Raw genomic sequence first — 16,508 nt, forward strand, 5'->3', positions numbered from 1 at the left:
ATAGATTTTCTTTCAGTTTTTAGCTTTCCTTTCCTTCAAAGATCTTGATCTACACTTCATCCACCTCCTGTAATCATACTTTTACAGCAGTGGTTCTCAAAGTGTGATCTCTGGACCCAACATCATCAGTGTCACCTGGGGACTTATTAATAAATTCTCAGACCCCAGATGACTAAGTCTAAAACTCTTGTGCCTGGGAACCAGAAATCTGTGTTTTAAGTAGCCCTTCAGATGATTCTGATGAATATGAAGTTCATCAGGTTTTATTATTGTCATTACCAGTAACTCAGTCTCACTTTCAAACATGCTACCCTGCATGTGGCTATTGGCTTCTGTCTTTCTACCTCACTTGATCTACTCTCCCAACTCCTAAAATTATTCAACCCCTATCCCGAGACTACAGTTAATTGATTATACCACGTTTTCATTAATTCTTAATCCTTCTTGTGTTTTCACTTTCCCCTTACCCACACATTTGACTACTCTTTGACTATTCTCTTTCACATAACACACCTAAAGAGTAAACAAAATCCTGTCAGCTCTACCTTTAAAATATGTCTGGAATCTAACTTTTCTTAGAATCTCCACTTCATCCAAACACAGTCATTTCCCACCTGTTCTTACTTTGTCTGTCCTCGTACCTACAGTGTCTGCTTTCCACAGAGCAGCTCGGGTGATCCGTTTAACATGCAAGGTTATGTTGCTATGCTGTCACAAATCACCATGCTTTTCTTCTCACTCAGAACAAAAGTCAAAGTCCTTGTCAGTGCCTACAAGGCTGGGAGTGATATGATTTTCCCTGGCCAGAAAGTCATTTCTTCTACCTTGTCCTCCTCCTTTCCCATTTTGGGGTTTCATTTTATCCTGAGAACTTATTACCGCTTGACATACTCTAAGTTCTCTTATTATTTCCGTCCCTTACCATTAAAATGGAAGCTTCGTGAAGGCAGAAACTTTGTTCACTGATAGAGCCTCAGCTTCCAGAATCCTGTCTGGCAAATAGTACGCATGCAGTTATTTGCGGGTAAATGAATGGATGCCATTACTATCCATATGGCTAAAGGTTAACACTACCCTTTTATTCATTCATCAAGTATGTGATCATCTATTATATGCCTCGCACTAAGGAGATAGGATATGGAGAAAAACCCCAGAGTTTCCAGTCTAAGGTCTGAGAACAAATAATAGGTATAAAATTATAATGCTAAAAGAATCAAGATTGGAAAGTGTAGGGACCTGTAAGAACAAATGATAAGGGGGAAATGACCTAGCTAACGTCACAAAACCAAGGGGTTCATGGAAGTCCTTCCCAAGGAAGTGATGACTAAGGCGAGATCAAAACAAAGAGTATGGGTTAATTAAGCACAGTAGCAGCAAGCATAGGTGGGCAGACAAGGCAGAGTGGGTGAAATGGCACTGTGGTAGAGGGAGCATGGTGTGTTGAAGGAGCTGAATAAAGTAGAGAGAAGCTTGAGGAGGGAGCCTGAGAGCAGAGAGGTTGGAGACTTTTTAATTATCTCTCTTTATTCCACCTAATTAAGAAAATCTTTTAAAAATCCTGCTTTATTCAATAGAAATCCCCCCTTCTGATCTCTAAATAGGTATCAAATTGCTACCTAATTTTTATATACTTAGACTCTAGCTTCATAATCATCATATTAAGTGCACCCAAAAGGAAAAGATAAATGAGAAAAGTGAATACATGCTCTGGTGAAAAATTGGCTTTGTTGTTTTATGTTTAAAAAGACTGCAGTTTATCAGGGTGTCTAAGGAATGGAACATTCTGCTTAATTTATTTAGTTTCTATTGCTATTGTTGTAAACTGGGGCTTAAGAATAAAATTAATTTGTTTAATTTTTTTTTTAAGCTTGCTTATTTATTTTGAGAGAGCATGAGTGGGAGAGGGGCAGAGAGAGAAAAAGAGACAGTATCCCAAGCAGACTCCACATTGTCAGCGCAGAGCCCAATGAAGGGCATGATCTTACAAACCATGAGATCATGAACTGAGCCAAAACCAAGAGTCTGACGTTTAACTGACTGAGCCACCTGGCACTCCTTTGTTTAAACCTTTTAAGAAAACCTTAATAGTTTTAGCCTCTTTCCTGACTAAGGGGATTGTTTCACAAAGGTTGAATCGGACATATAGCATACTCTATATTTATATAGTATATGTATATTTATAAGGCTATAAACCTTCAACTACAATGTCCTTATCCTCATAAGCCCCAAATGACTGTTTCTTATTTCCAAAATCTTCTGTTACCTCAGTCATGATATAGAAAGAGGGGGAAATAAAAGTTGGTTTTTATAACACTGATGACTGACATTTAGTGCCTAGACACTTTGCATGCCGGGCCTGAGAAATGAAGCAGGGTCTTTCGATAAAAATACCGGGTAAGATAAATTTATTTTGGATATTTAATCTGAGTCTTGGCTTCTGAGGTGTAGAACAAGTTTCTTGTCCTTGTCACGTTTTAATGAAAGTGAGCCAGCCTAGCTTTAACTGCTTTGTCCTTCCTGGTTAAAAGACAGCAGTCTTATCCTTTATAGCAGGTTTTTGTTTTTGTTTTTGTTTTTGTTTTTGTTTTTGTTTTACCTGATCCAGAATTGCATTTATTTCTCCTCTCTTTAGTCTCCTTTAATCTGGAACATGTCTTCAACTTTCTTTGTTTCTCACGATACTGACATTTTTTGAGAGTTTAAAGCAGTTATGTTGAGAACGCCCCTCAACTAGAGTTCATCTGAGTGTTCTATGATTGTTGGAGCCACATTGTGCACCACAGGTAGTGCTGTGTCCTTGGTGTTGTGAATTACATATCACAAGGTATTACAACGCTTATGTATCCTTTTGTACCTTAAGGGTATGGTTAAATTTGATTACTTGACTAAGGAGGTGTCTGCTAGATTTCCCCACTGTAAATGTCCCTCTTAACTCTTTGTAATGACAACAATAAAGAGGGACAGAGTTTAACAGTAAGTAAATATTTTGTTCCCCAACTGGCTGTCACTGATGATTTTACTATCCATTGCTGAGTCTTGCCTGAATCTATTATTAATAGAGCTGAGTGGTAAACACAGTGATCTAACTCTGTAATTTCTTCCTTGTTTAGTAGTTGTCATTCTATAAGACAGAGTTTTTCCTTCTCCTCCTTAGTATGATATATTATAGTCTTTACTCCATTTCATGTTGGCCCAGGTTTGGCAATAGGAGTTCTGAGATTTGGGGTTTTTCATCGTGTTGTGTGTGTGTAATTAATGTAACAAAAAGTAGTTAATAGAGGCACACAGAATAAAGTGGGAATGAGAAGCCACAGAGGTGAATTCTGTTGGTGATTAGGAAAGGCTTCAGTGGGAAAATGGTGTTTGAGGTAAGCTTTTAAAAAGTGGCAGAATTTGGGATGCCTGGCTGACTCAGTTGGTAGGTAGAGCATGCCGAGTCTTCATCTGAGGGTTATGAGTTCGAGCCCCATGCTGGGCATGGAGCCTACTTAATTTAAAAAAAAAAAAGTGGCAAAATTGTCACAGAAATGGTGATAAGGTGGAGTGGAAGGGAAGAAATTTTCTGAACGAAGCCTGACCTACCTGGTATTCGGCAGGTAAAATTCAGTGGTGCCAGAGCATGATGAGGCAGCTGAAATGGAACAGAAAAACCTCTGCACTTACTGAGTTTCGTGCTGGTCTCTGCTTAGAATTTCTTCTCTGGCCTCGCTCCTGCTGTTTTGCTAGGGGAGAGGATGAGGTATGAGGAAGGAGGGAATTCTAAGTAGTGAAAATCCACAGGAGCCAAAAGCCCCATTCCAATGCTCCCTTCTCCAGAAAGTCTTTCCTGGATCCCTGGTAAGAATTAACCACCCTCTTCTCATACACTCCCATGGTTATTGGTGCCTTTCTGTTAATGATTCTATTTTGTTTTGTGGGGTTTCTATTTTCTGGATTTATCTTTCTCCTTTAAACACAAACCACATCTTAATCACTTTGCTCTGGTAGTCAGCACAAATGCTCAATAAATGTTTATGGAATACATGGGAGAGGGAAAGGGGAGGATAGGTTGGAGTTGGTTGGAGAAGTGCTCTGAATGACATGTTAAGGGGTTCAGGCTTGCCCACACGCAGCTTTTGACAGATACAGGCCTGATGGAGGTATGATGTGGGGGACTCAGGGGAATGGGAAGGACAGTGAGTTGTCCCTGCAGCAGCCGCAGAGAAGCCAGAGGGCAACAACTAGGAAGGCCAGAAGGGGTGGAAGCAGATAGTTACCATCTCGTGGATCCGGATCTGGGCACTGGTTTGTAGGAACGTAGGAATCAGAAGTGGGAAAAAAAACAAAAACAAAAACAAAAAAGAAAAACAAATAACAAAAATGGAAGGAATTGAACATAGTTTTGAGATTTTAAGACTTGACGATGAGATTGACAATGGCCTCTTAGCAAAATATTAAGCACAGGGACAATTACAGAGAATGTAGGCAGTTCAGCACGGTCCTACCTCTTCCTCATCTAATACTCTCCCTGAATTCAAAACAGTATGTGCTGTTGAAAGATTTCCTTCTATCAAATATGATGAGAAATGAAATATTGTCTTCAAGTGCAAAAAAACTGACTTTGGTGTAGTGGACTTTTCCATTTGGCTTTAGGAATGGTTTTATTAAGAGCAGATGCTAGTAACTGCTTTCTTAGCCTTGAAACGTGGTCTTATGACAGCAGCTTACCTTGGAAGAAGTGATCTGTAGTGTTCTGGCTCCTCTGTCCCTCCTGCACTTCCTAACAGAAAATTTGCTTTGCACCTGCTCCAACTGGGTCTAAGTGATAAGCATCTTGCAAGCCCAGAAAATTGTAGTATCAAATCTCAGCCCCAACTGTGAGGCAGTGCTCTCATCGAATCCCCACTGAGAGGCTTTCTTTCCCAATTCTCAGGGGAAGAGTCCTTTCTCCCCTGGCCCCTTTTCAGGCTTGAACTTCGACCTAACCCTCTTTTTAGGTCCCAGCATGCATTGCACTGGGTGCTCACCCTGACCCAGCCCTGTGTACTCTGCTCCACCCTGGGCTCATCCACAGGTCAAGCGTGGGTGGCCCTGGGGTCACTGGAGTGCCCAATTCTAATAATGAGCATATTTATCTTAGGAGAGGAAGTGAACCTTTCTGTTCTTTGCAGCCTATTGCTTTTTTCCCTCAGAAATAAATACTAACGGGGAATTTGATATATTATCTGTGATTGATAAGTGTACATTGCCTAATAATATTCACAAAGTTGCTTTCATCCACATTTTCCTTCATAAATGCTTTGTTATAACTCATGATTTAAGAGGGATATACCTGTTTAACTGCTAGGGAAATGTAAATGTTTTAAAATCATGCCCTGTTTGGGAAAACTCTTATAAGAATTTCAAATAAAAACAGAAAATGCTATTTAAATGGGTGAATAACATTCTAATTGGACTTAGTGTACGTTTTTAAAGGGAAAGAAAAAATACCTTTGTCTTTATGTTTTCCTCTTAGGTTTTTCAAATAGACCAAAGTCATTAAAAATAATTCTTAACCCCCAAAGCCACAAAAAAGAAGCTACCCAGGTCTATTATGAGAAGGTTGAACCACTGTTGAGGACAGCAGGAATAAAGACTGACGTAACAAGTAAGTCATTTTCATAGTATAATTTTGCCACTAAAAAATAATACTTAAGGAAGCAAAATAACTTGTATTTGTTCTTATGTCAAACTGAGGAAACTACCTATGATAGCTAAAGCTTTTTTATGTGCTTCCATAACCTACCACAGTCAGGTCCGGGATTATAACTTATTTTGTTTTCTTTTTTTATTGTGTTATTTTTATTAGAATATCAGTATTTTCTCTTTAGACCCCCTTTTTCAGACTTTAAAAATTATTAGGAATCATTTCAAGAGGAGCTGCATACTTTTTGATATATTCATTGAGATGTTTATTATTTACACATCATTTCTGCAGATTTGCAAGCAGTTGGTTTTTGCTCACTTAAATGTTTGTCTTCCCATGGAATCCTTCATTAGGTGGTTTTTGTTCTGACTCTGACCCCTGCTGGTTAGGTCAAAACTAAGCATGTAACTGCAGGTTTAGATGAATTTTGGGAAGCCAGTAGCTTAACTTCATTGCCTAAAATAAGAAAAGTGCTTAGGTTTTTGCTGAGGAAAAAGAAATTGGCCAATGCTAAAGTTAATAGAAAGAAGGTTAGCAAAATCCTTTTCAACTTTTTGAATTTGGTGACCAAATTCCTTTGTTTCCTTTGAGTCTCTTATTTCTCCCATGGGGGGTGGACTGAAAAGGAGAGTTGATGCTGTCAAAAATCATAACCCCAGTTTGTCTGATTTCATTTCTACGTCACGTCACTAACATACAGTGCAAACTTGTAGTAAATTTAAATTGCTGAAGAGTGTTGCATAATAAACCTATTCAGGAGACAAAGTTGGAATGTATTTGGGTTCTCCTAGTCCCATTTATAAATTCCTTGGGAAGGGATTCAGAGTGATGTGGTTTTGCTCAGCTGTAACCATGGAGATGGGTTTCACAATATAAATCAGACTTGATGCCCTCACCTCTGACTTGACGGATTGAGGTAGAAGGAAGTTCCTTACAAAAAGTAAACAAAAACAAAAACAAGCAAGCAAACAAAAAACTCAACCACATATTTTTAGGAAGGTCAGCCACTCCGAAAGGCATCTATTACAATGGCGGTTCAAAAGAAACTACCATGAAAAATTCAAGAGGAATTTCTGAACTGAAATAAAATTGTAGTGAGAAGTTAATCTTTTACCTTTGTGGCTTTTGGCTTACTTAGAAGTGATTTGTAAGGAAAAGAAACAATGCAAATCTATCATCCCTTTCCACTGAAGATTTTCAAAGATTGGTAGAAGAAAAGTTTGAAATTGATATTAGGATGAAACAATTAAAAGTTGAATAAACTTATTGGTAAACTTAATAACATTAATTATTTTGTTTCATTGATTTAATATCCAGAAGTTTGATGTGGATACTACTATATATCATTCAGTTCAGCATGTGTGTTGTACCCATAATATCTTTGGAATTGTTTCATTAATTTGCTTTGACTTCCTCAGTTTTGACTTCATCATAAATTTGATCTTTTCCATCATCATAAAATGGTTCAGCGGACTGGGTCCTTCTTCGTTCAAATCAAATGGGATGGGGAAAGGTGTTTATATGTGAGAGATCTAACACGCTTTAGTACTGAGCAAGGATTAACATCTCTTCCTGTCAGTGTGACTGTCTTATTATGTGTGACCAACCTGGAGCAGTCAGTCTTTTAAGTATTCAGACCCTTTGTGTGGGCTGGAAGTAGGACTCCCTTTTCCTGAAGTCTGAAAATACCTTAACCAAATCTGGCTTCTATTAGGGAGGGGGGAAAAGGTCCAAATGGCTTCTGAAAAGTCTCCCAACAATGTGCACTAGAGGAAGTTTAAATCCAGATTATGGATGAGGCCACACTCAGGAGTTTACTCATCATGTATTAATCCGAAGTTGGTGTAAATTTTTTATCATAGCATTGTACTCTGGTTTATTAAAGATGATTCTGCCAGCGGAATAGAGATTAGGAAGGAGGAGAAAGAGAATAGAGGAAAGAAAACTGGTAGACGATGAAACCTGACCTAAGAGGAAATGATCAGAATGTCCTTTCCTCCTTTTGCACTGGAGAGAAAAGTTTTATGTCCTTGGGCTCTTTTTTCCCCTAAATTTATAATTATTATTTAATATTATATTTAGTTTAATGTAAAATAAAATTAGGACATTACATAAAGCAAATTTAGAATTTTCTTATATATTTGTGCAGAATGGCTAATTATTAGCTGCCTAACACTCCTCCTACAGGCAAAATTATAAAATTACATCTTATGCTTATAAACCCACCTTGGTAGGTACATTAGCTAAATATTTATATTTTAAAAGTTTCCTATTTCGTGTGAGGGACTGAATAAACATGTGAATGCTTGAAAAATTTTAGAATCTTCTTGCCTGTTTCACGGTATTGTTTTGTAGTTTGAGCCGGGTAATATATTTGACACTCCTTGTATATTATGAAGTTCTATAGAAAGATGCTATGCATGTCTGTTTCATAAATCATGTAACAGTAAGATTCAATTAACACCTTGAAAGAAAAAGAATATAGGAAAGAGTAAAGCAGAAAAGGTATGTATTTTCTGTACATCCAGTGTGACCATTATTTTAACCTATCTTGTGTGCATTGCTGAGTCTAAATGGAATACAAGTTACATAATAAATTCTACATGATGATGAATTCACAAGGAGATAGTGTCATATAAATGAGGCAGGATTTGAAAAATTCTAGCTAGGTACATACACTTTAAAAGGTTGTTTTCTATATATTTCTTTTAAAAATGAATAGCAAAAAAATTAATAATTGGACTAAAAAATGGGTGAAGTATCTGAATAGCCATTTTCCCAAAGAAGACATAAAGATGGCCAATAGGAACATGAAAAGGTGCTCAGCACCACTCGTCATCAGGGAAATGCAAATTAAAACTGTAATGAGACATACCACCTCACATCTGTTAGAATGGCTGTTATCAAAAAAAAGACAAGAAATAACAAGTGTTGGTGAGGATGTGGAGAAAAAGGAACCCTGGTGCACTGTTGGTGGGAATGCAGACTGGTGCAGCCACTGTGGAAAACATTATGGAGGTTCCTCAAAAATTTAAAAATAGAACTGCCATCTGATGCAGCAATTGTATTTCTGGATATTTATCTGAAGGACATGAAAACACTAGCTCAAAAAGATATCCGCACCCTCATGTTCATTGCAGCACTATTTATAACGGTCGAGACATGGAAGCAACCTAAGTGTCCATCAATGGATGAAGGGAGAAAGAAAATGTGGTGTGTGTGTATACACACATACTTACAATGCAATAATTGGCCATAAAAAATAAGAAAATCCTGACATTTGTAACAACGAATGAACCTGAGGGCATTATGCTAAGTGAAATAAGTCAGAGAAAGATAAATTACCATATGATCTCACTTGTATGTGGAATCTTAAACAAAAGCAACTGAACACGCACAGAGAACAACATGGGTGGTTGCCAGAGGTGGTGGGGTGGGAGAAATGGGTGAAGGGTGTCAAAAGGTACAAACTTCATTTAAAAAAAAAAAAAGAATCACCACATTAACAAAAATATACTTTTCATTTTGGTTACTGCTGAAACCCTGACCACTTCTGAGTATGCATCTTTTGAAACAGTTGAGCTGAAGCTGTATTCCCCCTCTGCTACCAGCGCAAATGCTGTATCTTATCTAATAATGGTATCAGAAAAACTTCTGGAAGAACTTAGAAAAAAACGGGGTTATTTTTTTCTAATAACTTGATGGCATATGAATCACAGGAAAACAAGTGGTCAGCCCATGCTGACATGATATCATGTCTTTATCTTCCTCTCAAAACAGTAGACTTTAGGAATTACACTGGCTAAGGCGTGAGAGAATTTGTGAAGATCATGGATCCGTAGGATAATTCATAAAACAATAAAGTGAAAAAAGGCAACAGAGAAATCAAACTGGAAGGAGCTTTAGAAGCCATCCAGCTGAATTCCCCGTATGTGGTGGGTGTAGTGTTGATACTCCTCGTGGATGAACTCCCAGCCTTTGCTTGAGCACACTATGTGTGTCCCATCTTGCATAGAAGAGTCCCTGAAATACTCGAAACAGATACTGTGTCTGCCCTTGATCTCTCTCATTCATGATAGGCAGTTCCATCTCCTTCATTCAATCTTTCTGTTAACAAAGCTGCTAGACCTTATCATACTCACTGTCATTATCACACTTCTCTGAATTTAGCCTTGATCTCTGTCAGCTCTGGGCCCATGGGAGTGCCTAGTCACCAGATAATTTTTACATCCTGTCTGGCCCTGGTAGAATTATCATGAAAGTGGAGTTTGTTATCAGTTTCATTTAAAAAAATTTTTTCTCCTTCTAGGGTCGTGAGTTTAACTTTTAATACTTTGACCAAATCTCCTCTTTGATTTTGTGTTTTTCCTCTCTGGCTCTTTGTCTCTCCTTAAAGCCTTCCCTCCTTGGAAATGCCTCTTGCTATTCCTGATCTCACCTAGCAGAAAGCTAGGCAATTTGATAAAACTGAATCACAAAAGACGCTAGTAAGTTGAGGCATTCTATCTTTCCAATTTTACCTATATTTTAATAAAAATCTGAAGAGGAGCTGTTCATGTATCATATCCAGCTAAAGAGAGATTTCTGTGTGAAAGATTCTTTTTGTTATCCCGTAAATAATTGTGGATTTATTTGGCCAATCTTGTTTCTAATACTCAGATGTCAGGGAGTTAGAGTTTTGTCTCTGGGGACAATAAAGAGTCATCAGTAGATGTTTTGTAGGAAAAGGATTTGATCAAATAAGTGAGAAAGTCATTCTGGGCAGAGTAGGGTAAAGACTACTATCCCCATTAAAAAGGCAGTGGCTGGATCATGGGCATTGGCTTGAGATGGGATGCTACAGCAATAAAGACCAAAACAACTGGTCTTGGCCTTGAAGTGGTTGGGAGAGGAAGGAGAGGGACAAGCTAGGAATTAATTTTCCTGTCTTGGGCAGCAAGGAGGGGATATTGGAACAATATATTTGAGAGGCAATATGAAGGTGGAAATGACAGATTCCATTTTGAGCTTACTATGAGGCACCTGTAGAACAGGAGAGAAAATGCCATCTCAGTCAGTATCTCAGCCCATTATAGAATCTTATCCCCAGACTAAGAAATGTTACCGTAAGTCCAAATCTCATCTGATTTTACTTCAGCCTATTTCCTCATCAACACTTAGTATCAACCTCATTACTTTCCTCCAATCTTGTCTTCTTGAGGAAGTAATATTTAAAATGGTTAGGGTGAGTGGGGAGTCCCAGCAATGAGAACTGAGTTCAAAGCCTTGTAAAGAATGGAACCTCCAAATTTCCTGAATAGAAGGGGCATAGGGTGTCATTCTCATCAGAAAAAGAAAGCAAGTGAAAGAAAAGGGTAGTAGTAACCTTTTGACACTGCATTTGCCCAGCAGTCTGCTCCTCATGTTTATTTGGAGTGGGATGATTTGAATCTGGCTCTAATTCCAGGGCCCATAATATTCTGTCTAAATGCATATTTCAATTCCTTCTACTGTATCTAAATAGTAGTCCAGATTATTCTCTATCCTTTTTCCCTATATTATTTTTCTTTATAATCACTTATTGCTACTTTATATTCTATAATTATGTTTTATTTTTTAAAAAATCTTTATTGATTTTTGAGAGGGAGCATGAGTGGGAGAAGAGCAGAGAGGGAAGGAGACATAGAATCCAAACAGGCTCCCGGCTCTGAACTGTCAGTGCAGAGCCCAACACGGGGCTGAAACCCATGAGCTGTGAGATCATGACCTGCATCGAAGTCGGACGCTTAACCGACTGAGCCACACAGGTGCCCCTGTGCATTCATGTTTAAAGTTAGTGTCTAGTGTCTGTCCCCAGAATGTGAGCTCCCTGACATGGAAGTCTTCGTTCCTTTTGTTCAATTTTCTATTATATTGTGATCAAGTTTCTTTCATCTTTTCTCTCTGTTCCAGGTCACTTTTTTTTTTTTTTAACTTTTACAATGTCATTTAAAAAAAAAATCACTCTTCTTGGGTAATTTGCATCAATATATAGTCAAACTCCACCTGCAAGATCAAAGAGAGTATTATTTAAAATTTTTCCTAAATTAAGGTAGCATTTAGCCATAGCATAATTTGAAAGCTAATTTTATATTGGATTTGAAAAGCTTTACCAAAGTGAGCTTTAGCCTAAAAAGCAAGATTTGATCCAATGATTCTCAGCATAAATATTTCTTCATAATATCATTAAGTATTTTCAGTGTATGTAGGTAACATTTTGTATTTTGAAGTTTGCAACTACTTGCTGAGGCTATAAATGATCAACACAATCACTTATGATAACCTTCCAAGCTTATTAATATTAATATTTTATACTTAGTTTTCTTATAGCTTTCTTCTGATTAGAATTTAATCGAGAGAAGTTTTATTCATGTGAATGTTAACAGCATTTGAATAAGCTGTGGGAGAATTACAATGTAATGTTCGCTGGATACAGAATGATCCTTTTAGACACCAAGACTAATAATTTTTAACAATATCTAAAAACATTGTAGGAAAAGCTTGAACCATGCTGGCACCAGGGACAGACAGGCATGAAAGATTAATGTAATCTTGCATATAATGATGCACATTCTTACACAAAAAATCCATCTGCAATGTCATGTCAGTCAGCAGAAATCTTTGATGGGTGGATACAGCTGGGCTGTCTCCTCTGGCGGTGCTGCCCTAGAAAATGCTAAATGTGGCTGGGATGCTTGGTGCCATCTGCAGTGTGCCAGCTTACCCTGTCTCCACTGGCATTTACAACACTGCATAGGGCATCGCGACCGTAGAGACAGCGATAGGGAGTGACAGATTCATTTCCTCAGAGGATCCGGCTCTGGTGGGTCCATGCCGCCGCCACCTTCCTCGGCTTTGGGTCTGTTATCATTGGTGTTGGCTTTGCTTCCTTTTTTCACATCCAGCTTCTCTTTTTAGTCTAGCAGTTCCAGATACACATTCTTCTAGTATGTAAATCTTACGCTAACCTTTCAACTAATTTATCCGTGTGAGGTTGCCAAAGCGCTTTAACATTGACTGTCTTGATGCCAGCTAATATGCCTTATTTTCAAAATACTGCTGCTCTTCGGCTTCTGATTTAAAGGAAATGTATCTTATTTATAATATCAGGAAGGGAACACTGAACAGACAGGCACCAAGATAAATGATCTAACTGCTGTACGTGGGATGTCCCCAAATGACTTACGTAGTCGGAACAAATATATGACCCTCTTTTACATAAAGCTATAAAACACATCAGGCAAGTAACACTTAATCCTCTTTCTCATGATTAAAATATAAATATTCAAGAATAAATGTTGTTTTATGACCTGACCATATGTTTATGATATTATTTTGCCAAACTCAGTTAAAAAGTGTAGATCACTGTTTAAAACTTTCACCTTTTTTGTGTGTTTGTTTTTAAATAGTAACAGAATATGAAGGACATGCTTTGTCACTCCTAAAGGAATGTGAACTCCAGGAATTTGATGGGTAGGTTATATTATCAATCTGTATATATGATATAGCTTATGTTATGAAATGTTGTCATTAGTTTTTAGTGACATACTTGGGACTGATAAATATTTCAGTATTCGTGGTACATGTAATTAGACTCCATTTCGTTCATATCTATGTAATAACAATTAATGATGATAACATGGCGTGGTCATCTACCTGTCAGGATCAGGCATAGGAAAGCAAAAGAAGAAATCTATAGAAGTACTTGGAAATCAAAGGGTACCACGTTCTACTGACCTACTGTGCATATATTTGCATCGGCGGTCCTTAATTCTTGGCTTTAACCATACGAGTCTCTAGAAAAGCCTTGATGGAAGATACACCGGTCTTATGGTAGAACTGAATTGTGATTCTCTTTTGCAAATTTATTGATGGTGTTCATGGCTACCCACTGTTTAATTTGGCTGTGGTTGAGGGTAAATATTTTATAAAAGCAAATATATTATTTTCAGTATAAATAAAAGATGCTAATTTTTAATTCTTTCATAATTTAGTGGCTACCAATTAAGTGTGTTATCTACAGTAGGCATTGGAAACTGTCGTTGGCAATACGTTGCTGGAGTGCATAGAAATTGTTCACTGTCATGCAAACATTAGAAACAAGGCAAGTGACTTACACTTTAATGGCCAGTTTAAAAAAGTAGCCAAGTCAATTTGCTAAAGTGATGGATTGATGTGTAAGACACAAACATTTTAGGGAAGATTTTTTGCAAGGGTTAATATTTCAGAGTTTTAAAAGGTGACCAGCATGTGAATTACTTGCGTCACATGAAGATGGGCAGGAAACAAACAAGTACTCATAATCTCAGGCAAGAGAGTTGTGTCTCTTTAACTGTAGATTGGAAGGCTTTGCTTTTCCCAAAGAACTAGTAGAATGTTTTAGGGAGGAAAGTGATGAGGTTGTTTTTCCAGAAATGCTTAATATTTTTTGGTAAGAAACAATATTAGTGGATGAAGAAGAAAGTTTGATAAGTAAAATAAGACTTTTTTTTAAATTTATTTATTTTGAGAGAGAAAGAGCATGAATGGGGCAGGGGCAGAGAGGGTCTCAAACAGGCTCCATGCTGTCAGCGCAGAGCCCGACGCAGGGCTTGATCCCAAGAACTGTGAGATCATGGCCTGAGCCTAAATCAAGAGTTGGACGCTTAACTGACTGAGTCACCCAGGGGCACCAAAACAAGACTTTTATAAAAGGAATTTGAGAAGAGTAAATCTAGATGGCAACATTATATAAATATTGAGCATGAAGAGTATAAGGTAGGAGACTACTTAAGAGCTTTATACTTATAGCCAGACAGACTGATTAACAGGCTACATTTGGGAAATTATCTTGCAAGTATACAATTTAAGAAAAGTAACTGGAGGAATCATGCCCATGAGCTACCACCTTAATATGCTGCATAGTCACACAACTTGTGAGTATATGAGTGTGGCTGTATTGCAAGTAAGTCCTTTTTTCAAAATATGATTATATAAATAATAAGGATAACAGATATTGTAGATATTAGACCTGGTCCTGCCCATCAGCATTTTGAAGTGTTCCACTAAATGTGGTGTGTATAAATAAGTTCTGCTGGTAATTATACTAGGTAAGGATCAAGAGAAATTTTTCAGAATGATGAAAGACTATTGCTTAAGGGTAGTATAGTAATGCTGTTTTCTTTAATTGAAAATACTTAAATTTTTGTTTATTTCACATGGCAGGTATTGTTATTTAGCAGTGTGGCCCTAAAAGGCACACAGATCTTTTAGTTATTATCCACGTTTTTTTTTTTTAACTTTTCAATATTTATTTATTTTTGAGAGAGAGAAAGAGAAAGAGCGCAAGGAGAGAAGGAGCAGAGAGAGAGGGAGATACAGAATCTGAAGCAGGCTTCAGGCTCTGAGTTGTCAGCACAGAGCCCAACGTGGGGCTCGAACCCACAAACCATGACATCATGACCTGAGCTGAAGTTGGACACGTAACTGAGCCACCCAGGCACCCTGTTTTATCCACATTTTTTTAACCACAGAGTTTGACCTAACCATTCTATGATATAAGTTCCAGTGATTTGACAGTTTCTGAATTGTACAGCATGCTGATTTATTTAGGACTTCTAATAATTTAAAATGTCTATTGAAAATCATCTATTTTGTAAGATTCTTTAAATATCTCATTTTCATGGGCCCAGTTTTTCCCACTGGGAGCTGGAAAAACTTAATAAAATGCTAATTTTAAGTCACTCCACTTAGAAGTAAATAGGTATATATGGAAAACAATGGAAACAGTTTCTTTAGACAGCTTAAAAGGAAAATTCTTCACATGTATGAATTTTATTTTGTTACTTAGATTCCATATGTAAGTGAAATCATATGTATTGTGTTTATCTTTCTTTAACTTATTTCACTTAGCATAATACCCTCTAGGTCCTTCCATGTTGTCATAAATGGCAAGATAAGAGAACAGGTTGGTGGGTGCAGATGGGAGAATTGGGGTGGGTGACATAGGTAAAGAAGGTCAAGAGGCACAGACTCCTAGTTATAAATAAGTCAGGGAAGTGTAACGTAGAGCATGACAACTGTAGTCAATAATAGTGTTTTGCCTGTTTGAAAGTTATTAAAAGAGATCCTGAAGGTTCTCATCACAAGAAAATAATTTGTGGAGGGGTAACATTGTATGCTGATCTTCTTGTAAAGATCACTTGGCAATGCATTATGCAATGCAATGCATTAGTCATTATGTTATATACCTGACACTAATAAAATGTTACATGTCAAATATGCTTCAATTGAAAAGAAAGAACAATTCTCTCACAAGTATTTGAAAATGGAATGTGCTTTATTTATGGGTTCCCTATTTCTGAACTTCATCAGAGAGAGGTTATTGGAGTACTTTTTGAGAAATAGGTACAAAAGATTCAAGGTTGGGGATAAGGTACCTGCAAGATTCTATGATCTTTCAAAGAAGAGGGGCTCACATTCCTTCAAGAACTTGAGCCTGAAGCATTTCTGCCTGATTAGGATATCACCTAAACGTATTTTAGACACAGACTGGAGAGTTTAAGATCCAAGAATGATTCTGTGCATGTTATTTAATAAAGCAAAATGGTGGCAAATACTGTTTAAGAAATGTCACTTGCTAAAATTTTGGAGTTTTTAATGAGTTACATATTTTGTATGAAGACACAATATGAGATAAGAGCCAACAGGAATGCATCTCTCAGTACTCAAGACCGCTGTTGTGCAGCTCTAGTGTGTTCTAGCAAACACTCTAAGATCCATTGCTAAACCTTGTAGGAGTGTCAGTTTTTACTTGCCCCCTATTTTTACTATGCATGAATAGAAA

The 16,508-nt window shown here is 37.4% G+C and overlaps 1 protein-coding gene across 3 annotated transcripts in view; it reads left to right on the plus strand.

The window, feature by feature from the left end:
* CERKL (ceramide kinase like) overlaps positions 1-16,508 on the plus strand; it is a 104,842-nt gene that overhangs the window by 69,148 nt on the left and 19,186 nt on the right. The window contains exons 3-4 of one of the 3 annotated variants that reach the window (XM_047084268.1): positions 5,495-5,626; positions 13,093-13,156. The exons of 1 other annotated variant lie outside the window; for it this stretch is intronic. In XM_047084268.1, coding sequence (XP_046940224.1) covers positions 5,495-5,626; positions 13,093-13,156 — 196 coding nt within the window. The remainder of the gene's footprint in view (positions 1-5,494; positions 5,627-13,092; positions 13,157-16,508) is intronic. One more of the 3 variants, XM_047084269.1, reaches the window with a different exon arrangement.

The sequence above is a fragment of the Lynx rufus genome, unplaced genomic scaffold (genome assembly GCF_022079265.1).
Source record: "Lynx rufus isolate CCGP_SWC_20201006 ecotype Redwood Valley unplaced genomic scaffold, mLynRuf1.p SCAF_2, whole genome shotgun sequence".
In the NCBI taxonomy this organism is placed as follows: Eukaryota; Metazoa; Chordata; class Mammalia; order Carnivora; family Felidae; genus Lynx; species Lynx rufus.